The 23430-nt window shown below is 49.5% G+C and overlaps 1 protein-coding gene and 1 non-coding gene across 7 annotated transcripts in view; both read right to left on the bottom strand.

Annotated features, from left to right (window-relative positions):
- The window catches only part of CHD8 (chromodomain helicase DNA binding protein 8), a 1013809-nt gene that overhangs the window by 659811 nt on the left and 330568 nt on the right, over window positions 1-23430 (bottom strand). For all 6 annotated transcript variants that reach the window (XM_069238270.1, XM_069238269.1, XM_069238274.1 and 3 more), the window contains exons 17-19: window positions 15137-15332; window positions 4694-4861; window positions 3896-4078 (exon numbers count right to left, since the gene is read on the bottom strand). In XM_069238270.1, the coding sequence (XP_069094371.1) occupies window positions 3896-4078; window positions 4694-4861; window positions 15137-15332 (547 nt within the window). The remainder of the gene's footprint in view (window positions 1-3895; window positions 4079-4693; window positions 4862-15136; window positions 15333-23430) is intronic.
- LOC138302286 (small nucleolar RNA U6-53/MBII-28) lies at window positions 4204-4318 on the bottom strand. The gene has a single exon (XR_011205373.1). It is a non-coding gene; the product is annotated as a small nucleolar RNA U6-53/MBII-28 (small nucleolar RNA).

The raw sequence follows: 23430 nt of genomic DNA, 5'->3' as shown, positions 1-23430 counted from the left end.
GCCACATAAACGGAAAAGTCCTTTTTTGGCGAGTTGAACATGGTGTGTAGGCAGAATCCACGAAAAACGTAATGATAGTTGTAAGTAAAGTCCTTTGTAAAATATGAGCGAAAAAGGTAATTTGAGCAGAGCTCAAGGATACTCCCGTTACAGAAAGTGCAGTACAAAATCTAAGGGAATCAGCCTCTAACATAAGTGTTCTACAGGGTGCTGTTGGCTGAGTTTGTGGTTTAAAAAAAAACAACAACAAAAAAACAACAACAAAAAAACAACAACAAAAAAACAACAACAAAAAAACAACAACAAAAAAACAACAACAAAAAAACAACAACAAAAAAACAACAACAAAAAAACAACAACAAAAAAACAACAACAAAAAAACAACAACAAAAAAACAACAACAAAAAAACGTAGATTGGCATTGGACCATAGGTTTTATAGCCTATCTATTATAGTACTACACAATTGTAGGAAAGTCACTCTTTCTGGCATGGTTACCAACACTTTTTGCCTGTTGTCAGTGTGCTTAGATCCTCCTAAAAAAGGACCAGAGTGATTGTGCTTTCTCCTTTACATGTGGTTATCTTGGTTATCTCTACACCCCACAACTAGCATACTGGTCCCTTTAAGAGGTAACAGTGGATGAGCAGTGAAGACTTCGCTAGGAGACAGGCAAAGCTTTGCAAATACCACTATAATCACACAGCACCATCAACACATGAAAATCACAAAGTATAACAAACATAAAAGGTACTTTATTATAGTAACACAAACAACAAAATACTGAATAGGCAATCCCCCAACTGGAGATAAGTAATCACACTATTACACACACATTAGCAACCAGTAAAGAGCATAGAAAGCAATAAGCATTGTTAAGAGTATAGGTAAAAAGTGAGGGCCCTATGGGAGCGCCAAACCGTATACTAAAAAAGTGGAATATGAAAGGCAGTCCCGCACCCAAGGAAGTAGAATCAGTAGAAGGGAGATGGAGGTACTACGAACCCCAGGGGGTGAGTACCAGAGTGACCCCCAGTGACCTGGAGAGGAGAGGTAAGTAGCTGGGTTTCCCCAAAACCAACTGGAGGACTTTTGAAAACGATTATGCAAAACCCAACCAAGTCTAGAAGAACCCAAAGGTGGATCTAGACAGAAGCGGACCTGAAAAGGGAGGGGACCAAGTCCAGTTTGTGGTGGAGTGTCCGGTTGTGGCAGCAGCCACTACCCACCCTCCTGTGGATGTCAGACCAGGACAACAGTGGACAAAGAAGGACAGCAGTGCAGCACCGCAGATGAAGAGAAGTCCTCGCAGTAATGCAAGTGATGTCCCACATCGGTGGTCGAGATGCATTTGGTCAGTAGTGCTGGAAAACCACCAGCAAGCCTTGGCAAATGCAAGAAACGGAGAAGAAGGTTTGCAAGGCTAAAGTGGACCAGCAAGGTCCAGGGGACTCGACCCGAGGAGGGGAATCTGGGGTGACCCTCAGCAACTGGAGTCACAAAAAGAGGAAGCAGCCCCAACAGGCAACCCACAGGAAGCAGGCACAAAACTCAATGAGGCCCACTCAGCACACCTGAAGAGGAGTCCCACATCGTAAGAGCAGCAGGCAGGAGACTGTGCTTTGCAGGAAGGAGTGCTGGGGGCCAAGGCTACTGGGAGCCTGAAGATACTTTGCAGCAGGAGACTACAAGCCTTGGTAGCTGCAAGAGTTGCGGTGCACAGTGGTACTGTCCTGCAAGGAGAGGCAAGAGCTTACCGTCTGCCGATTGGACAGCCGGCAGAGAGGACCAAGGAGACTACTCCACACCACCACACTGATGCAGGATTCATACAGCTCCGGAGGAGGGAACATCTACACAGCCAGTTGTCGTTGCAGTTGGTGCCTGCGGATGCAGGGGAGTGACTCCTTCACTCCAAGGGAGATTCCTTCTTCCTTCTTGTGCTGGCTGAAGACTAGTTGCCCTCAGAGGATGCACGGCTCCTGAAAGGAGCCAGAGAAACAATGTTCCAGAGCGGAGTTGTCACTGGAGTTCCATATAGTCACTTCGGAGGGTCCTAGCTGCCCCAATGCCCTAGGTACCCAGGGCATTGGGGCACCAGGGTTTCCCCATGGGCTGCAGCATGTATTATGCCACCTATGGGAGCCCATACAAAATGTGTCTGCAGGTCTGCCATTGCAGCCTGCGTGAAAAGGAGCATGCACCCTTTCACTGCTGGGCACTACACCAGGTCGCTGTAAGTCAGCCCTATGGTAGGCCCTTCCAGCCCAAAGGGCAGGGTGCAGGACCCTAGTACCCCCTGCAAGAGTAGAGGTGCCAGTACGACCTCCAGTTCCAACTCCCTAACCTTGGAAAGTGCAGGGAAACAATCTTAGCTATGCACTGGCCTAAGGTCCAGCTTCATAATGGTAACTCGGAACCTAGGCATGTTTGTCATCAAAAAAGTCTGAATCAGACCCCAATACTGCTGCCAATATTGGTGGCATGATTCTTTGCAGTCTGGAGGCTCCTTAGAGGACCCCCCGGTATTGCTACACCCAGTCTTCAAGGGTCTGCAAGCAGCCCACACTGCTGCAGCCCCTCAGATAGGATTCTGCCATCCTGCTGCTTCACCAGCTCAGGAAGAAGGCAGAACAAACCATTTCCTGTGGCAGAAGTGCAACCTCCTTCTTTTACAAAGAGGTGTTATGGGACTCAGGAGGGGTAGCCTCCTCACACCAGCAGTTTGCTCTGAAAGGCACATTTGGAGCCCTCCTTGCATAAGCCGGTTTGCACCAGTCAAGGGAGCCCTGGTTCCTGCCCTGGTGCAAAACTGTACAAAGGAAAGGGGAGTGACCACTCCCCTGTCCATCACCACCCCATGGGTGGTGCCCAGATTTCCTCCAGGTGGCCATTTGATTCTGCCACCTTGAAATCTTGAAAACAAGATTGTCAGAGGCCCCTGGGAGCATCTGACTGGTGAGGGTAGGCAGATGACGTCAGTGAACCCCTCTGACAGATGGTCACTTGCAGAGTGACCAAGCACCATTTTTTGGCTATTAGGGACTCCCTTGCGGGTGGGTCCCCAGATCTGTCATGCAAGATTCCACCAGGATTCTTCTGCAAAGACCTATTCTGCTCCAAGCCACCAGAACCACTGCTGGACTCCACAGGAACCAAACAAGACAGCAAAACAGAGACGACATCTCCTTCCAACAGTTTCCACAGTTCCTGTCAGCAACCTGCAACATTTCCACAGCTGTGCATCCTCTGGTGTCAGCAAGACTTCAGCTGCACCAAAAAAGAATCTCCCTTGGAGTGAAGGAGTTACTCCCCTAATCTGCAGGCATCTAAGACAACAATGTCTGGCTGCTGGGATCTGCTGTCATCTGGACTTGCGAAGAATCTCCAGCACAAGAGAGAACCCCTGTGCACCGGACTGTTGCAGCAACCAAGGCTTGTTGACTCCTGCTCCGAGGGATCTTTAAGCTCCAAGTAGCCCTGGCCCCCAGCACTCTCTCTCTGCAAGGACAGTCTCCTCTCTGCTGCTCCAGTGACGTGGGTCTCCTCTTCAGGTGTGCTGCCTGGGCCTCACTGCGACTTACTGTGCCTGTTGCCAGTGGGTTGCTTGTGGGTCTCTGACTGCTTCTGCTGGCTCTCCTGTCTTCTGAGGGTCAGCCAGGACTCCCCTCTAAGGGTCGAGTCCCCAGGACCTTGCTTGTCATCTTCAGCTCTGCAAATCTCTAACAGCTCCAGTAGCCTTTGTTGTTTGTGGTCCTCTGGACCACCAACCTGTCTGCAATCTGGTGACTGATGTGGTACAGCTCCTGGGTGAATTCAGGGACTCCTCTGCAGGACAAAAAAAAAAAAAAACACACAACAGTACCTACCATGTTGCAGCTATGGCACAACCCACCTTAGCAAACGTGGATCCCTTGCCCTCTGACTCAATGGTAATTGTTGTGGCACGGCGTTGGAGGATCTGGTCTATGTCCTCCTCACAGAACTTTGAGCTCTCGTCATCTTCATCCATTATGGCGGCATAGGCCCCTTTCCGCAGCAGATCCTCTATCTCTTTCTTGGTAAACTGCTGTATTTGCTACAAGACAGAGAGGCAGCATAGAAAAAGTTCGTTAGCGCAGGACATCAATGAGATTTAGTAGGAGTCAATACCACTAATTGATCATACAGTTTCTTATGCTCTCATGAAGTTTGTATGTGCGTCTGCCTCAGGTCTCGCAGCTATCCGAGACGAGAAAACTGAACTCACTCACATCCAGGAACGGTGTTTGAGAACCGCCTGATGTGTCAGTATTAGCATGGAAACTCATCATAGACAAACGCACAAAAGGGAGAGAAGCTTGGAAACTGAATGGAGAGCCCAGCCTCTTGTAAGGATGTACTAACAGCATAGGCCGAAAGAAAGAAATGTCAAATATGTATTAAAGCTCTCATCTCTCCCTGAACTAATACCTACCCTTGTAAGGTTACCTTACATCTGAATTTAGAATGAATATATGGGCAGATCTACCATCTGATCAAATTTGTTTACTTTCCAACCAATGCTGTTGGCACTAAACTCAAAACTATGCCTTGTTCCAATATCTCACCCACTAGTTGTTTATCAAGTTTAAGAGTCACTTCCAAATGATTAAGCTTGGCTCTCTCCTTCCTGTCTCACACGCCAATAACTGTTTTGCCACTCTATACTCACCCCAGTAAGGTGGCACTCCCGGCCACTCATGGACTGCAGAACAGCTTTGTCCAGCCCTAACTTCAGACTGGCCTTGTCAAACATCTCGCGTTCATACGAGTTTCGTGTCACCAGGCGGTACACCTTTACGGCTTTGCTCTGCCCTATGCGATGACAACGGGCTTGGGCCTAAATAGTGAAAAAAATAAAAGATAACATACACTTAGTCTCAAATTCCAATACAGAATCCATCAATTGACATACCCAACACAGAACCAGATCATCAAATCTCATTCAATATATCTAGCTGCAAAGACATTATGTTCCAGGAATCAATCAGAAATCAGTAGACATCAGTGTAGTAAAGTCCCCTCTTACTGGCATGCTTACCCCCACATTTTGCCTGAAATTAGTGTGCTTAGACTGTTTTTACTGGTATCCTGCTAAGCGGGATCTCCGTGATTGTGCTCTCTTATAAAAAATGTTTTTTACTTGGATACTTCTTCCACTGCACAATTGCCATACTGGTATACCCTTTTAAGTCCATGGTAGATAGCACTTCAGTACCCAGGGTACTGGCACACCAGGGGTCTGCCATGGTCTGCAGCATGTTTTATGCCACCCATGGGAGCCCATGCAAACTGTCTGCAGGCCTGCCATTTGCAGCCTGCGTGAAATGGTGACTGCACCCTTTCACTGATGGTCAGTAAACCAGGTCACTGAAAGTCATCTTTATGGTAGGCCCTCCTAGCCCAGAGGGCAGGGCGCAAGTACCAGTGAGTGAGGGAACCCCTACTTGAGCAGAGGTGCCCCTAAGAACTCCAGCTCCATTGTACTGGACTTCGTAAGTGCGGGGAAGCTATTATACACCTGTACTGCGCACTCAGGTCCAGCTACACAATGGTAAATCCAACCCTGAGCATCTTAGGTATCAAACATGTCGGAATCATACCGCAATACTGATTCCAGTATTGGTGGCATGATTCCATGCACCCTGGGGGTTCAATAGATGTAGGAAGTTGGCTCTGTATGTGCTATTTCAAAGTAAGGAATAGCATGCACAGAGTCCAAGGGTTCCCCTTAGAGGTAAAATAGTGGTAAAAATAGATAATACTAATGCTCTATTTTGTGGTAGTGTGGTCGAGCAGTAGGCTTATCCAAGGAGTAGTGTTAAGCATTTGTTGTACATACACATAGACAATAAATGAGGTACACACACTCAGAGACAAATCCAGCCAATAGGTTTTTATATAGAAAAATATCTTTTCTTAGTTTATTTTAAGAACCATAGGTTCAAATTCTACATGTAATATCTCATTCGAAAGGTATTGCAGGTAAGTACTTTAGGAACTTCAAATCATCAAAATTGCATGTATACTTTTCAAGTTATTGACAAATAGCTGTTTTAAAAGTGGACACTTAGTGCAATTTTCACAGTTCCTAGGGGAGGTAAGTTTTGATTAGTTTTACCAGGTAAGTAAGACACTTACAGGGTTCAGTTCTTGGTCCACGGTAGCCCACCGTTGGGGGTTCAGAGCAACCCCAAAGTCACCACACCAGCAGCTCAGGGCCGGTCAGGTGCAGAGTTCAAAGTGGTGCCCAAAACACATAGGCTAGAATGGAGAGAAGGGGGTGCCCCGGTTCCGGTCTGCTTGCAGGTAAGTACCCGCGTCTTCGGAGGGCAGACCAGGGGGGTTTTGTAGGGCACCGGGGGGGACACGAGTCCACACAGAAATTTCACCCTCAGCGGCGCGGGGGCGGCCGGGTGCAGTGTTAGAACAAGCGTCGGGTTCGCAATGGAAGTCAATGAGAGATCAAGGGATCTCTTCAGCGCTGCAGGCAGGCAAGGGGGGGCTTCCTCGGGGAAACCTCCACTTGGGCAAAGGAGAGGGACTCCTGGGGGCCACTTCTGCAGTGAAAGTTCGGTCCTTCAGGTCCTGGGGGCTGCGGGTGCAGGGTCTTTTCCAGGCGTCGGGACTTAGGTTTCACAGAGTCGCGGTCAGGGGAAGCCTCGGGATTCCCTCTGCAGGCGGCGCTGTGGGGGCTCAGGGGGGACAGGTTTTGGTACTCACAGTCGTAGAGTAGTCCGGGGGTCCTCCCTGAGGTGTTGGTTCTCCACCAGCCGAGTCGGGGTCGCCGGGTGCAGTGTTGCAAGTCTCACGCTTCTTGCAGGGAGTTGCAGGGTTCTTTAAAGCTGCTCCTTTGGATAAAGTTGCAGTCTTTTTGGAGCAGGTCCGCTGTCCTCGGGAGTTTCTGGTCGTCGTCGAAGCAGGGCAGTCCTCAGAGGATTCAGAGGTCGCTGGTCCCTTTGGAAGGCGTCGCTGGGGCAGAGTTCTTTGGAAGGCAGGAGACAGGCCGGTGAGTTTCTGGAGCCAAGGCAGTTGTTGTCTTCTGGTCTTCCTCTGCAGGGGTTTTCAGCTAGGCAGTCCTTCTTGTTGTTGCAGGAATCTAATCTTCTAGGGTTCAGGGTAGCCCTTAAATACTAAATTTAAGGGCGTGTTTAGGTCTGGGGGGATAGTAGCCAATGGCTACTAGCCCTGAGGGTGGGTACACCCTCTTTGTGCCCCCTCCCAAGGGGAGGGGGTCACAATCCTAACCCTATTGGGGGAATCCTCCATCTGCAAGATGGAGGATTTCTAAAAGTTAGAGTCACCTCAGCTCAGGACACCTTAGGGGCTGTCCTGACTGGCCAGTGACTCCTCCTTGTTATTCTCATTATTTCCTCCAGCCTTGCCGCCAAAAGTGGGGGCCGTGGCCGGAGGGGGCGGGCAACTCCACTAAGCTGGAGTGTCCTGCGGTGCTGTGACAAAGGGGTGAGCCTTTGAGGCTCACCGCCAGGTGTTACAGCTCCTGCCTGGGGGAGGTGTTAGCATCTCCACCCAGTGCAGGCTTTGTTACTGGCCTCAGAGTGACAAAGGCACTCTCCCCATGGGGCCAGCAACATGTCTCTAGTGTGGCAGGCTGCTGGAACTAGTCAGCCTACACAGACAGTCGGGTAAGTTTCAGGGGGCACCTCTAAGGTGCCCTCTGGGGTGTATTTTGCAATAAAATGTACACTGGCATCAGTGTGCATTTATTGTGCTGAGAAGTTTGATACCAAACTTCCCAGTTTTCAGTGTAGCCATTATGGTGCTGTGGAGTTCGTGCAAAACAGACTCCCAGACCATATACTCTTATGGCTACCCTGTACTTACAATGTCTAAGGTTTTGCTTAGACACTGTAGGGGCACAGTGCTCATGCACTGGTACCCTCACCTATGGTATAGTGCACCCTGCCTTAGGGCTGTAAGGCCTGCTAGAGGGGTGTCTTACCTATACTGCATAGGCAGTGAGAGGCTGGCATGGCACCCTGAGGGGAGTGCCATGTCGACTTACTCATTTTGTTCTCACTAGCACACACAAGCTGGTAAGCAGTGTGTCTGTGCTGAGTGAGAGGTCTCCAGGGTGGCATAAGACATGCTGCAGCCCTTAGAGACCTTCCTTGGCATCAGGGCCCTTGGTACTAGAAGTACCAGTTACAAGGGACTTATCTGGATGCCAGGGTCTGCCAATTGTGTATACAAAAGTACAGGTTAGGGAAAGAACACTGGTGCTGGGGCCTGGTTAGCAGGCCTCAGCACACTTTCAATTGTAAACATAGCATCAGCAAAGGCAAAAAGTCAGGGGGGCAACCATGCCAAGGAGGCATTTCCTTACAGGTGCCCAAAACACACAGGTGCCTATGGAGAACAGGGGTGCTCTGATTCCAGTCTGCCAGCAGGTAAGTACCTGCGTCATCGGGGGAGGCAGACCAGGGGGGACACAAGTAGGCACACAAAAAACACATCCTCAGCGGCACAGGGGTGGCCGGGTGCAGTGTGCAAAGCAGGCGTCTGGTTACAGGTAGGAAACAATGGAGGGAGCTGGGGGTCACTCTAGCGGTGCAGGCAGGCACAAGGGAGGCTTCTCGGGCAGCCACTACCTGGGCAAGGCAGAGGGTCGCCTGGGGGTCACTCCTGCGCTGAGGTTCGGTTCCTTCAGGTCCTGGGGGCTGCGGGTGCAGTGTTGGTTCCAGGCGTCTGGTCCCTTTTTACAGCCAGTTGCGGTCAGAGAGCCTCTGGATTCTCTCTGCAGGCGTCGCTGTGGGGACTCAGGGGGGTCGTCTCTGGTTACTCACGGGCTCGCAATCGCCGGTGAGTCCTCCCTGAGGTGATGGTTCTCTGAATCTCGAGCCGGGGGTGTCAGGTGCAGAGTGAGAAGTCTCACGCTTCTGGCAGAAAACGTGCAGTCTTTGGAAGTTGCTTCTGTGTTGCAAAGAAGTAGCTGGTTTTGAACAGGGCCGCTGTTCACAGGAGTTTCTTGGTCCTTTAGTCCAGGGCAGTCCTCTGAGGCTTGAGAGGTCGCTGGTCCCTGTCGGATGCGTTGCTGGTTGCAGGTTTTAGAAGTTGGAGACAGGCCGGTAGGGCAGGGACCAAAGCAGTTGTCGTCTGCCTCCTTCTCTGCAGGCTTGTAAGTCAGCAGTCCCCCTTGTTTCTTCAGGTTGCAGGAATCTGATTTCCTGGGTTCTGGGGTGGCCCTAAATACTAAATTAGGTCTGGGGGGGCAGTAGCCACTTGATCGTGACTACACCCTCTTTGTGCCTCTTCCCTGAGGGGAGGGGGGCACATCCATATTCTTACTGGGGGAATCCTCCAAAATCAAGATGGAGGATTTCTAAAGGCAGGGGTCACCTCAGCTCAGGACACCTTTACTCTGGACTTGCCGCCAAAAGTGGGGGCTGTGTCCAGGGGGCGGGCATCTCCACTAGCTGGAGTGCCCTGGGGCATTGTAACATGAAGCCTGAGCCTTTGAGGCTCACTGCTAGGTGTTACAGTCCCTCAGAGAGCACAAAGGCCCTCACCACATGGGGTCAGAAACTCGTCTCTCAGCAGCAGGCTGGCACAGACCAGTCAGTCCTGCACTGAAGGACTGGGTAAAATACAGGGGGCATCTCTAAGATGCTCTGTGTGTGCATTTTTAAAAAAATAATTCCAACACTGGCCTCCGTGTGGGTTTATTATTCTCAGAAGTTTGATACCAAGGTACTGTTTAGGAAAAGAACTCCTTGGTCTGGGAGTCTGTCAAATACGAACTCCACAGTTCCATAATGGCTACACTGAAATCTGGGAAGTTTGGTATCAAACTTATCAGCACAATAAAGCCACACTGATGCCAGTGTGCAATTTATTGTAAAATACACCCAGAGGGCATCTTAGAGATGCCCCCTGTATACCAGTCCAATTCCTAGTGTTAGGCTGACCAGTTCCTGCCAGCCTTCCACATCCAGACGGGTTTCTGGCCACATGGGTTGAGTGCCTTTGTCACATTGTGGCCAGGAACAAAGCCTGCACTGGGTGGAGGTGCTTCTCACCTCCCCTGCAGAAACTAACACCTGGCGGTGAGCCTCAAAGGCTCTAGCCTGGTTTTACAGTGCCCCAGGGCATTCCAGCTAGAGGAGATGCGTGCCCCTCCGGACACAGCCCCCACTTTTGGTGGCAAGGCTGGAGGAGATAATGAGAAAAACAAGGAGTTACCCACTGTAAGGAAATGCCTCCTTGGCATGGTTGCCCCCTGACTTTTTGCCTTTGCTGATGCTATGTTTACAATTGAAAGTGTGCTGAGGCCTGCTAACCAGGCCCCAGCACCAGTGTTCTTTCCCTAACCTGTACTTTTGTATCCACAATTGGCAGACCCTGGCATCCAGATAAGTCCCTTGTAACTGGTACTTCTAGTACCAAGGGCCCTGATGCCAAGGAAGGTCTCTAAGGGCTGCAGCATGTCTTATGCCACCCTGGAGACCTCTCACTCAGCACAGACACACTGCTTGCCAGCTTGTGTGTGCTAGTGAGGACAAAACGAGTAAGTCGACATGGCACTCCCCTCAGGGTGCCATGCCAGCCTCTCACTGCCTATGCAGTATAGGTAAGCCACCCCTCTAGCAGGCCTTACAGCCCTAAGGCAGGGTGCACTATACCATAGGTGAGGGTACCAGTGCATGAGCATGGTACCCCTACAGTGTCTAAACAAAACCTTAGACATTGTAAGTGCAGGGTAGCCATAAGAGTATATGGTCTGGGAGTTTGTCAAGCACGAACTCCACAGCACCATAATGGCTACACTGAAAACTGGGAAGTTGGGTATCAAACTTCTCAGCACAATAAATGCACACTGATGCCAGGGTACATTTTATTGTAAAATACACCCCAGAGGGCACCTTAGAGGTGCCCCCTGAAACTTAACCGACTATCTGTGTAGGCTGACTAGTTTTAGCAGCCTGCCACAAACCGAGACATGTTGCTGGCCCCATGGGGAGAGTGCCTTTGTCACTCTGAGGCCAGTAACAAAGCCTGCACTGGGTGGAGATGCTAACACCTCCCCCAGGCAGGAATTGTCACACCTGGCGGTGAGCCTCAAAGGCTCACCTCCTTTGTGCCAACCCAGCAGGACACTCCAGCTAGTGGAGTTGCCCGCCCCCTCCGGCCAGGCCCCACTTTTGGCGGCAAGGCCGGAGAAAATAATGAGAAAAACAAGGAGGAGTCACTGGCCAGTCAGGACAGCCCCTAAGGTGTCCTGAGCTGAGGTGACTAACTTTTAGAAATCCTCCATCTTGCAGATGGAGGATTCCCCCAATAGGGTTAGGATTGTGACCCCCCTCCCCTTGGGAGGAGGCACAAAGAGGGTGTACCCACCCTCAGGGCTAGTAGCCATTGGCTACTAACCCCCCAGACCTAAACACGCCCTTAAATTTAGTATTTAAGGGCTACCCTGAACCCTAGAAAATTAGATTCCTGCAACTACAAGAAGAAGGACTGCCCAGCTGAAAACCCCTGCAGCGGAAGACCAGAAGACGACAACTGCCTTGGCTCCAGAAACTCACCGGCCTGTCTCCTGCCTTCCAAAGATCCTGCTCCAGCGACGCCTTCCAAAGGGACCAGCGACCTCGACATCCTCTGAGGACTGCCCCTGCTTCGAAAAGACAAGAAACTCCCGAGGACAGCGGACCTGCTCCAAGAAAAGCTGCAACTTTGTTTCCAGCAGCTTTAAAGAACCCTGCAAGCTCCCCGCAAGAAGCGTGAGACTTGCAACACTGCACCCGGCGACCCCGACTCGGCTGGTGGCGACCCAACACCTCAGGAGGGACCCCAGGACTACTCTGATACTGTGAGTACCAAAACCTGTCCCCCCTGAGCCCCCACAGCGCCGCCTGCAGAGGGAATCCCGAGGCTTCCCCTGACCGCGACTCTTTGAACCTAAAGTCCCGACGCCTGGGAGAGACCCTGCACCCGCAGCCCCCAGGACCTGAAGGACCGGACTTTCACTGGAGAAGTGACCCCCAGGAGTCCCTCTCCCTTGCCCAAGTGGAGGTTTCCCCGAGGAACCCCCCCCTTGCCTGCCTGCAGCGCTGAAGAGATCCCGAGATCTCTCATAGACTAACATTGCGAACCCGACGCTTGTTTCTACACTGCACCCGGCCGCCCCCGCGCCGCTGAGGGTGAAATTTCTGTGTGGACTTGTGTCCCCCCCGGTGTCCTACAAAACCCCCCTGGTCTGCCCTCCGAAGACGCGGGTACTTACCTGCAAGCAGACCGGAACCGGGGCACCCCCTCCTCTCCATTCTAGCCTATGCGTTTTGGGCACCACTTTGAACTCTGCACCTGACCGGCCCTGAGCTGCTGGTGTGGTGACTTTGGGGTTGCTCTGAACCCCCAACGGTGGGCTACCTTGGACCAAGAACTGAACCCTGTAAGTGACTTACTTACCTGGTAAAACTAACAAAAACTTACCTCCCCCAGGAACTGTGAAAATTGCACTAAGTGTCCACTTTTAAAACAGCTATTTGTGAATAACTTGAAAAGTATACATGCAATTTTGATGATTTGAAGTTCCTAAAGTACTTACCTGCAATACCTTTCGAATGAGATATTACATGTAGAATTTGAACCTGTGGTTCTTAAAATAAACTAAGAAAAGATATTTTTCTATATAAAAACCTATTGGCTGGATTTGTCTCTGAGTGTGTGTACCTCATTTATTGTCTATGTGTATGTACAACAAATGCTTAACACTACTCCTTGGATAAGCCTACTGCTCGACCACACTACCACAAAATAGAGCATTAGTATTATCTATTTTTACCACTATTTTACCTCTAAGGGGAACCCTTGGACTCTGTGCATGCTATTCCTTTCTTTGAAATAGCACATACAGAGCCAACTTCCTACACCCACCAGTCAGGACAGCCCCCTAAGGTGTCCTGAGCTGAGGTTACCCCTGCCTTAAGAAATCCTCCATCTTGGTTTTGGAGGATTCTCCCAATAGGAATAGGGATGTGGCACAAAGAGGGTGTAGCCACCCTCCAGGAGAGTAGCCATTGGCTACTGCCCCCAGACATAAACACCCCCCTAAATTGAGTATTTAGGGGCAACCCTGACCCAGGAAATCAGATTCCTGCAACCTGAAGAAAGAAGGACTGCTGACCTGAAAGCCCCGCAGAGCCTTCAGAGACAACAACTGACTTGGCCCCAGCCCTACTGGCCTGTCTCCAGACTCAAAGAACCTGCAAAGTGACGCACCCAACAGAACCAGTGAACTCTGAGGACTGCCTGCACCTAAAGGACTAAGGACCTCCTGAGAACAGCAGCTCTGTTAAAAAAACGGCAACAAGAAACCAACTTTAAAAAGACACTCGCCTCACTCCGGAAGCGTGAGTCTTCCCACTCTGCACCAGACGCCCTCGGCTCAAGTCCAGGACAACCAACACCGCAGGCACGTGGTCACCCTGCGTCGGCCTCCCTGCACCCCCACAACAATGCCTGCAGTGAGGATCGAGAGTCTCCCCCTGACCGCGACTGCCTGGTAACAAAGGAACCAGACGCCTGGACCAAGCACTGCACCCGCAGTCCTCAGGACCGAGAGGACCCACCGACCAGTGCAGAAATTACCAGCAGGCGGCCCTCATCCTTGCCCAGTCGGTGGCTGGCCCGAGAAGCCCCCCTGTGCCCTGCCTGCAACGCCAGAGTGACCCCCCCCCCTACCCCCCTGGGTCCCTCCATTGACTTCAATGCAAAACCTGACCCCTATTTTGCACACTGCACCTAGCCGCCCCTGTGCCGCTGAGGGCGTATTTTGTGTGCCTGTGCACCCATAGCCATTCCTCCCCCCAGCTCTACAAAAGCCTCCTTGTTTGCTTCCAGAGGACGCAGGTACTTACCAGCTAGCAGACTGGAACTGGAGCACCCCTGTTCTCCATAGGCGTCTGTTATTTGGACCCTCCTTTGACCTCTGCCCCTGACCGGCCATGTTTTGCTGGTGCTGTGGGTTTAGGGGTGCCTTGAACCCCCAACCGAGGGCTGCCTATGCCCAGGAGACTGACTATGTAAGTTTGTTAATTACCTGAGAAACTAACCAATACTTACCTCCCCTAGGAACTGTTTATTTTTGCACTGTCCACTTTTAAAATAGCTTATTGACATTGTTGCCAAAACTGTGTATTCTACTGTTTTAATGCAAAGTTCCATACTTACCTGTGTGAACTACCTTGCATTTTATGTACTTAACTCACATTTTGAGTCTTGTGGTTCTACAATAAATTAAGGAAAGAATATTTTTCTATATAAAAACCTATTGGCCATGAGTAAGTCTTTGAGTGTGTGTTCTCATTTATTGCCTGTGTGTGTACAGCAAATGCTTAACACTACCCTCTGATAAGCCTACTGCTTGACCACACTACCACAAAATAGAACATTAGTATTATCTAATTTTGCCACCATCAACCTCTAAGGGGAACCCTTGGACTCTGTGCACACTTTCTCTCACTTTGAGATAGTATATACAGAGCCAACTTCCTACAAGAAGCTAATACACAGCATCTACAAGAGGGAGGAGACATTTGAGCAAGATAATAATGGTGCAGAAATGGTGATAGGAACACCTGCACCACAAGATGTCACACCAACAGCACATGGTGCTTCTGCTACACCAGTTCAACCAGACAGCTGGTGTTAGAATAATGAATTTTTATAAAGAAAGATCTCACTAAAGAGGCATTGATTACAGTGAATGAAAAAGGTATGTACCCACATTATCTTACAGAGTTGCACAAGATGAAACAGAGCAAGTGCTTACTGACTGTATATAATAAAAAAGATACAGTGTGAGGGTTCTAAACAGAATTAAACAAGCAGATGAGGCATGTGAAAGTTTAAAAAAAAAAAAAAAAAAGCTTTCATCTTGCTTGCATATTGGAAAATCCTAGAATAAACATGATCCATACGACAGCTCTTCGGCAGTGGCACAAGACAAGAGAAAGGGACCGTCAACTTGGCTTTAGTCTGGCGAGCAATGATTCAGACGGACGAGTACAACATATATTTTTAGGTAAAATTCAAAGTCACTTAATGGATAATATCACAGGACAGGTAAGCAACAGGAATCTAGGAGCATTACCTGGAGATCGTTCTGTGGGTTCCAATCCGAATCAAAGATGATGCAGGTGTCGGCTGCAGTCAGGTTGATGCCTAAGCCTCCCGCACGCGTGCACAGCAGGAAAACAAAACGGTCTGAATCTGGTTTGCTGAAACGGTCGATGGCTGCTTGCCGCAGGTTACCACGTACACGCCCATCGATGCGTTCATACAAGTATCTATAGAGAAAAAAAACGAAAATGGAGACGGAGAACTAAGACAGTCACATGCAGGTCTAGCTTGCTGAAATAGATTATCTGTAGTTCTAGCTCTGCTCCACAGGATTTTTCATTATAGTTTCAAGTTTCAAATTTAAGTTTATTATGATACGGAACTCTATAGAGGTCCACATAAAAGACTGGATTCATAAAATGGATAAATAACAATATTATATATACAACAACCCCCCCCAAAAGGATCTAATCGCGTAAAGCAAACATTATTCCTGAACAAACTAACAAAATATGAAAACTGAATTTAATACAAGGATAAAAAACTTTTAAAGAAGTTAAAAACTCTAAAGCAAAACATCTCATTGGGGTGGGGGGCAGAAAAGGCCAACATTAGCTCGGTAGCTGTGCGTAATGAAAGTTTGAGACAGATAGGGTGTATCTACTTACGGCGGAAAAACAGCAAGGCCGGACAAATGAAAAACTACATGGTTCAGGTCTTTATCGCCATTATGACAAAGATTACAAGTGGCTGAAGAACCATAAAATCTGGCCCGCAATGAGTTGAGGGGAAGCAGCCCCTGACGCAATTGGAGCCAGAATCACCTGATCCCGTGAGGCAGGTTCCAGCTAAGGTATGGTTGCATTTTCTTCAACAGAATGGGGTTGGTTATAGATTGAAAATCCTGCCTGTGTGCACAGGCCTTTTTATCCCGGTGAAGGCTAGCAAGCCAGGTTAATTGCCTGAGGATGGCTTTTAACTGACTGAGGAAGTGTGGGAATGGAGGCAGGGTCTTACTGTAGGAAAACTATGGCATGTATGAAATTCCTGCCAATGGTGTATTTTGACCTGCTACCAGCCAAGACTTTTTTTTTTTTTAACAGTGATATCAAAGAATCGTCACCACAGTTCATCATACTAACCACCCAACATCAACCCCAGTGAGACCTTGGACAAAAGCGCTTTGCAGGCCCATCTCAAGCCTTAAGGTTGCTGCGGAGAGGGCAGAGATTGTGGAAGAGAGTTTCCTCAAAATGAGACCCTCTAGTTTATCTAAAAAATAAATAAAAATAAAAATAAAAAATAAAAATCAAAACTGCGATGTGCTCTAGGCCATAAAGTAAAGACGGATGGATTTTTGCCCGGTACACCTCTAAAAGGTGTTTGAAATGCCTCTTGCAGGTAGCCCTATAAAGGGTATTCAATCCATTAGCTTTTAATAGTGTTTTCCATTGGTTTAGTTGTATGGGTGCCCTGTTGCTGAGGTTAAAGCAGACAATTTTACCCACAAATGTATAAGAATTTACCCTCTCAAGCTTCTGAGCACCCAATGACCAACAGAAGTTACCGTATTTGAGCCTTTTTTTGCTGTGAAAACACAGGATTTTACTTTTGTAAGGGTTTATTTTCAGAAAATGGGGTTCTGTGAAACGCCTGAAGACGATCATTTAACCCTATTGGAGTGTGATCCAGTATAATTATATCATCGGCATAAAGCAAGCAAGGTATGGACCTTCCTCCTAATATAGGGGCGAAACCTTCGCACCGGGATAAGTGAGTGGGTAAGTCAGAGATGTACAAGGAAAACAGCATTGGGGCAAACATTCAACCTTGTTTTAGACCATTCTGAGTTGGTATTTGATGCGATATACCCCTATCGCCCCTAAACAGCACCCTACACCAGGTGGAGGAATGCAGGGCGATCACCAAATCTAGGAGTGTACCTAGCATGCCTAGTCAAGAAAGCTTTGCCCATAGCATAATCCGATCTACCTTATCAAATGCTGTGGAAAAGTCAATAAAGGCTGCTTAGATCACCTCTCCACTCAGAGTTACGTATTTCTCATTTATTACCCTAAGGGCTGAGATGTTATCAATTGTACCATGCTTAACGCGAAAGCCCGATTGCTCCAGAGGGATGATTTGGTTTCTTTCTGCCCAGTCACTAATCTGGGAGAGCAAGTATTTAGCAAATATTTTACCCACCACATCCAACAGAGCAATCGGACGATAATTCCCAAGACAACTACGGTTCCCTTTCTTGAAAATGGGAAGAATACTATCACCCTTCCGGGATGGTGGAATGTTTCTGGTTTCATAGCAACACTTAAAGTCCTGAAATAATATTTTGTTCCAGGTGGGAATGTCGTGTTTCATAGCTAAAGTAGGGATTTCGTCAGGACCCATTGCTGCAGAGCTATGCAAGCTTCTAATAATAACCTCAATTTCTTTCATAGTGGGGTGAGAGTATGAGGGATCATCACCAGTTGGAGGAAGCACCACGGTATAGCCATTGGATGCATAAAGATCAGAGATGAAAGTGCTCCAACTTGATTCGTTAATGGTAATTGGGAAAGAACTGGTTCTCGAGCCGGACCTGTCTGCTACCAATGACCAGAAGCGTCTTGAATGGCCATTAAAAGCTGCTTCTCTCACATCGGTCCAGAATATATCGATAGCTTCTTGTTTTAGACGTGCTCTTATGCGGATTCTTCTTTTTAATAGAGTCAATTGAGTACACCTTTCCAGAGTGTATTCCCTGCGTTTCCCAATGAGGGCATTGATTTCTCTATTCAGTAGAAGTAGGGAAAGGGGTTTTACTGTATGCTTGCCTTGGGACTTATGGCGGTTGATCATTGTAAGGAAATGCCTCCTTGGCATGGTTGCCCCCTGACTTTTTGCCTTTGCTGATGCTATGTTTACAATTGAAAGTGTGCTGAGGCCTGCTAACCAGGCCCCAGCACCAGTGTTCTTTCCCTAACCTGTACTTTTGTATCCACAATTGGCAGACCCTGGCATCCAGATAAGTCCCTTGTAACTGGTACTTCTAGTACCAAGGGCCCTGATGCCAAGGAAGGTCTCTAAGGGATGCAGCATGTCTTATGCCACCCTGGAGACCTCTCACTCAGCACAGACACACTGCTTGCCAGCTTGTGTGTGCTAGTGAGGACAAAACGAGTAAGTCGACATGGCACTCCCCTCAGGGTGCCATGCCAGCCTCTCACTGCCTATGCAGTATAGGTAAGACACCCCTCTAGCAGGCCTTACAGCCCTAAGGCAGGGTGCACTATACCATAGGTGAGGGTACCAGTGCATGAGCATGGTACCCCTACAGTGTCTAAACAAAACCTTAGACATTGTAAGTGCAGGGTAGCCATAAGAGTATATGGTCTGGGAGTCTGTCAAACACGAACTCCACAGCACCATAATGGCTACACTGAAAACTGGGAAGTTTGGTATCAAACTTCTCAGCACAATAAATGCACACTGATGCCAGTGTACATTTTATTGTAAAATACACCACAGAGGGCACCTTAGAGGTGCCCCCTGAAACTTAACCGACTATCTGTGTAGGCTGACTAGTTCTAGCAGCCTGCCACAAACCGAGACATGTTGCTGGCCCCATGGGGAGAGTGCCTTTGTCACTCTGAGGCCAGTAGCAAAGCCTGCACTGGGTGGAGATGCTAACACCTCTCCCAGGCAGGAATTGTCACACCTGGCGGTGAGCCTCAAAGGCTCACCTCCTTTGTGCCAACCCAGCAGGACACTCCAGCTAGTGGAGTTGCCCGCCCCCTCCGGCCAGGCCCCACTTTTGGCGGCAAGGCCGGAGAAAATAATGAGAATAACAAGGAGGAGTCACTGGCCAGTCAGGACAGCCCCTAAGGTGTCCTGAGCTGAGGTGACTCTAACTTTTAGAAATCCTCCATCTTGCAGATGGAGGATTCCCCCAATAGGGTTAGGATTGTGACCCCCTCCCCTTGGGAGGAGGCACAAAGAGGGTGTACCCACCCTCAGGGCTAGTAGCCATTGGCTACTAACCCCCCAGACCTAAACACGCCCTTAAATTTAGTATTTAAGGGCTACCCTGAACCCTAGAAGATTAGATTCCTGCAACAAGAAGAAGGACTGCCCAGCTGAAAACCCCTGCAGCGGAAGACCAGAAGACGACAACTGCCTTGGCTCCAGAAACTCACCGGCCTGTCTCCTGCCTTCCAAAGATCCTGCTCCAGCGACGCCTTCCGAAGGGACCAGCGACCTCGACATCCTCTGAGGACTGCCCCTGCTTCGAAAAGACAAGAAACTCCCGAGGACAGCGGACCTGCTCCAAGAAAAGTTGCAACTTTGTTTCCAGCAACTTTAAAGAACCCTGCAAGCTCCCCGCAAGAAGCGTGAGACTTGCAACACTGCACCCGGCGACCCCGACTCGGCTGGTGGCGATCCGACACCTCAGGAGGGACCCCAGGACTACTCTGATTCTGTGAGTACCAAAACCTGTCCCCCCTGAGCCCCCACAGCGCCGCCTGCAGAGGGAATCCCGAGGCTTCCCCTGACCGCGACTCTTTGAACCTAAAGTCCCGACGCCTGGGAGAGACCCTGCACCCGCAGCCCCCAGGACCTGAAGGACCGGACTTTCACTGGAGAAGTGACCCCCAGGAGTCCCTCTCCCTTGCCCAAGTGGAGGTTTCCCCGAGGAACCCCCCCCCTTGCCTGCCTGCAGCGCTGAAGAGATCCCGAGATCTCTCGTAGACTAACATTGCGAACCCGACGCTTGTTTCTACACTGCACCCGGCCGCCCCCGCGCCGCTGAGGGTGAAATTTCGGTGTGGACTCGTGTCCCCCCCGGTGCCCTACAAAACCCCCCTGGTCTGCCCTCCGAAGACGCGGGTACTTACCTGCAAGCAGACCGGAACCGGGGCACCCCCTTCTCTCCATTCTAGCCTATGTGTTTTGGGCACCACTTTGAACTCTGCACCTGACCGGCCCTGAGCTGCTGGTGTGGTGACTTTGGGGTTGCTCTGAACCCCCAACGGTGGGCTACCTTGGACCAAGAACTGAACCCTGTAAGTGTCTTACTTACCTGGTAAAACTAATCAAAACTTACCTCCCCTAGGAACTGTGAAAATTGCACTAAGTGTCCACTTTTAAAACAGCTATTTGTCAATAACTTGAAAAGTATACATGCAATTTTGATGATTTGAAGTTCCTAAAGTACTTACCTGCAATACCTTTCGAATGAGATATTACATGTAGAATTTGAACCTGTGGTTCTTAAAATAAACTAAGAAAAGATATTTTTCTATATAAAAACCTATTGGCTGGATTTGTCTCTGAGTGTGTGTACCTCATTTATTGTCTATGTGTATGTACAACAAATGCTTAACACTACTCCTTGGATAAGCCTACTGCTCGACCACACTACCACAAAATAGAGCATTAGTATTATCTCTTTTTACCACTATTTTACCTCTAAGGGGAACCCTTGGACTCTGTGCATGCTATTCCTTACTTTGAAATAGCACATACAGAGCCAACTTCCTACAATCATAATTAGCTGCTGCATGATCTGCAAAAATGTTTCCAACGTTTTTCCTGCCCAGTTTGAGATTTCCTGAGACGGTCTCTAGAATACCATCGAGCCCCTTCATCCGGTCACGGGACCAATGCATTAAGCCAGTTTTTATATCAAACTCTGATTTCGATCCATCCAGGCACCAGGAATCTGCAGGGTGAACTGTCAGCTTAATAGGTGCAACCAGGATGTTATGATCGCTGAGTGCGGTCTCTATTACTTTTATGTCCTATATCATGGAGAATGTCTAACAGTTGGTTATCACATAATCTAGAATGGTAGTGCCCGCCCGAGGATTTGTGCGTGTGGTGGGCTGGCGTATCGGAGGGAAATCTACCATTCGCTAAGATACAGTCGCTCGCCTTCAAATTTTCAAGGAGAAGCTTTCCGTGCTCATCTGATCTTATTTTCTGGGGCAAGACGCTAGTGGAATGCCAAATGCTTCCTCTTTTTCCTCATCCCAGAAACGTAAGAGGGCTGAATTCATTATAGTTTAACGATGAACTGTCCTTTCCTTTTAATGAAAATATAAAAGTGTTACTCACCTGTGATCCTAGCTCTGCATCATAGATATTCTCAATGAGGTCATAAAAGTAAAAGCAAACCACCCGCATGCGGGGGATGATGAACCACTTTATACATATTGTAAGGAAATGCCTCCTTGGCATGGTTACCCCCTGACTTTTTGCCTTTGCTGATGCTATGTTTTGAATTGAAAGTGTGCTGAGGCCTGCTAACCAGGCCCCAGCACCAGTGTTCTTTCCCTAACCTGTACTTTTGTATCCACAATTGGCACACCCTGGCATCCAGATAAGTCCCTTGTAACTGGTACCTCTGGTACCAAGGGCCCTGATGCCAGGGAAGGTCTCTAAGGGCTGCAGCATGTATTATGCCACCCTGGAGACCTCTCACTCAGCTCAGACACACTGCTTACCAGCTTGTGTGTGCTAGTGAGAACAAAATGAGTAAGTCGACATGGCACTCCCCTCAGGGTGCCATGCCAGCCTCTCACTGCCTATGCAGTATAGGTAAGACACCCCTCTAGCAGGCCTTACAGCCCTAAGGCAGGGTGCACTATACCATAGGTGAGGGTACCAGTGCATGAGCACTGTACCCCTACAGTGTCTAAGCAAAACCTTAGACATTGTAAGTGCAGGGTAGCCATAAGAGTATATGGTCTGGGAGTCTGTTTTGCACGAACTCCACAGCACCATAATGGCTACACTGAAAACTGGGAAGTTTGGTATCAAACTTCTCAGCACAATAAATGCACACTGATGCCAGTGTACATTTTATGGCAAAATACACCCCAGAGGGCACCTTAGAGGTGCCCCCTGAAACTTAACCGACTGTCTGTGTAGGCTGACTAGTTCCAGCAGCCTGCCACACTAGAGACATGTTGCTGGCCCCATGGGGAGAGTGCCTTTGTCACTCTGAGGCCAGTAACAAAGCCTGCACTGGGTGGAGATGCTAACACCTCCCCCAGGCAGGAGCTGTAACACCTGGCGGTGAGCCTCAAAGGCTCACCCCTTTGTCACAGCACCGCAGGACACTCCAGCTAGTGGAGTTGCCCGCCCCCTCCGGCCCAGGCCCCCACTTTTGGCGGCAAGGCCGGAGAAAATAATGAGAATAACAAGGAGGAGTCACTGGCCAGTCAGGACAGCCCCTAAGGTGTCCTGAGCTGAGGTGACTAACTTTTAGAAATCCTCCATCTTGCAGATGGAGGATTCCCCCAATAGGGTTCGGATTGTGACCCCCTCCCCTTGGGAGGAGGCACAAAGAGGGTGTACCCACCCTCAGGGCTAGTAGCCATTGGCTACTAACCCCCCAGACCTAAACACGCCCTTACATTTAGTATTTAAGGGCTACCCTGAACCCTAGAAAATTAGATTCCTGCAACTACAAGAAGAAGGACTGCCTAGCTGAAGAAGGACTGCCTAGCTGAAAACCCCTGCAGAGGAAGACCAGAAGACAACAACTGCCTTGGCTCCAGAAACTCACCGGCCTGTCTCCTGCCTTCCAAAGAACTCTGCTCCAGCGACGCCTTCCAAAGGGACCAGCGACCTCTGAATCCTCTGAGGACTGCCCTGCTTCGACGACGACAAGAAACTCCCGAGGACAGCGGACCTGCTCCAAAAAGACTGCAACTTTATCCAAAGGAGCAGCTTTAAAGACCCCTGCAATCTCCCCGCAAGAAGCGTGAGACTTGCAACACTGCACCCGGCGACCCCGACTCGGCTGGTGGAGAACCAACACCTCAGGGAGGACCCCCGGACTACTCTACGACTGTGAGTACCAAAACCTGTCCCCCCTGAGCCCCCACAGCGCCGCCTGCAGAGGGAATCCCGAGGCTTCCCCTGACCGCGACTCTCTGAAACCTAAGTCCCGACGCCTGGAAAATACCCTGCACCCGCAGCACCCAGGACCTGAAGGACCTGACTTTCACTGCAGAAGTGACCCCCAGGAGTCCCTCTCCCTTGCCCAAGTGGAGGTTTCCCCGAGGAAGCCCCCCCCTTGCCTGCCTGCAGCGCTGAAGAGATCCCTTGATCTCTCATTGACTTCCATTGCGAACCCGACGCTTGTTCTAACACTGCACCCGGCCGCCCCCGCGCCACTGAGGGTGAAATTTCTGTGTGGGCTTGTGTCCCCCCTGGTGCCCTACAAAACCCCCCTGGTCTGCCCTCCGAAGACGCGGGTACTTACCTGCAAGCAGACCGGAACCGGGGCACCCCCTTCTCTCCATTGAAGCCTATGCG

Source organism: Pleurodeles waltl, chromosome 6, assembly GCF_031143425.1.
Source record: "Pleurodeles waltl isolate 20211129_DDA chromosome 6, aPleWal1.hap1.20221129, whole genome shotgun sequence".
In the NCBI taxonomy this organism is placed as follows: Eukaryota; Metazoa; Chordata; class Amphibia; order Caudata; family Salamandridae; genus Pleurodeles; species Pleurodeles waltl.
This window is presented reverse-complemented; position numbering and strand designations above follow the sequence as displayed.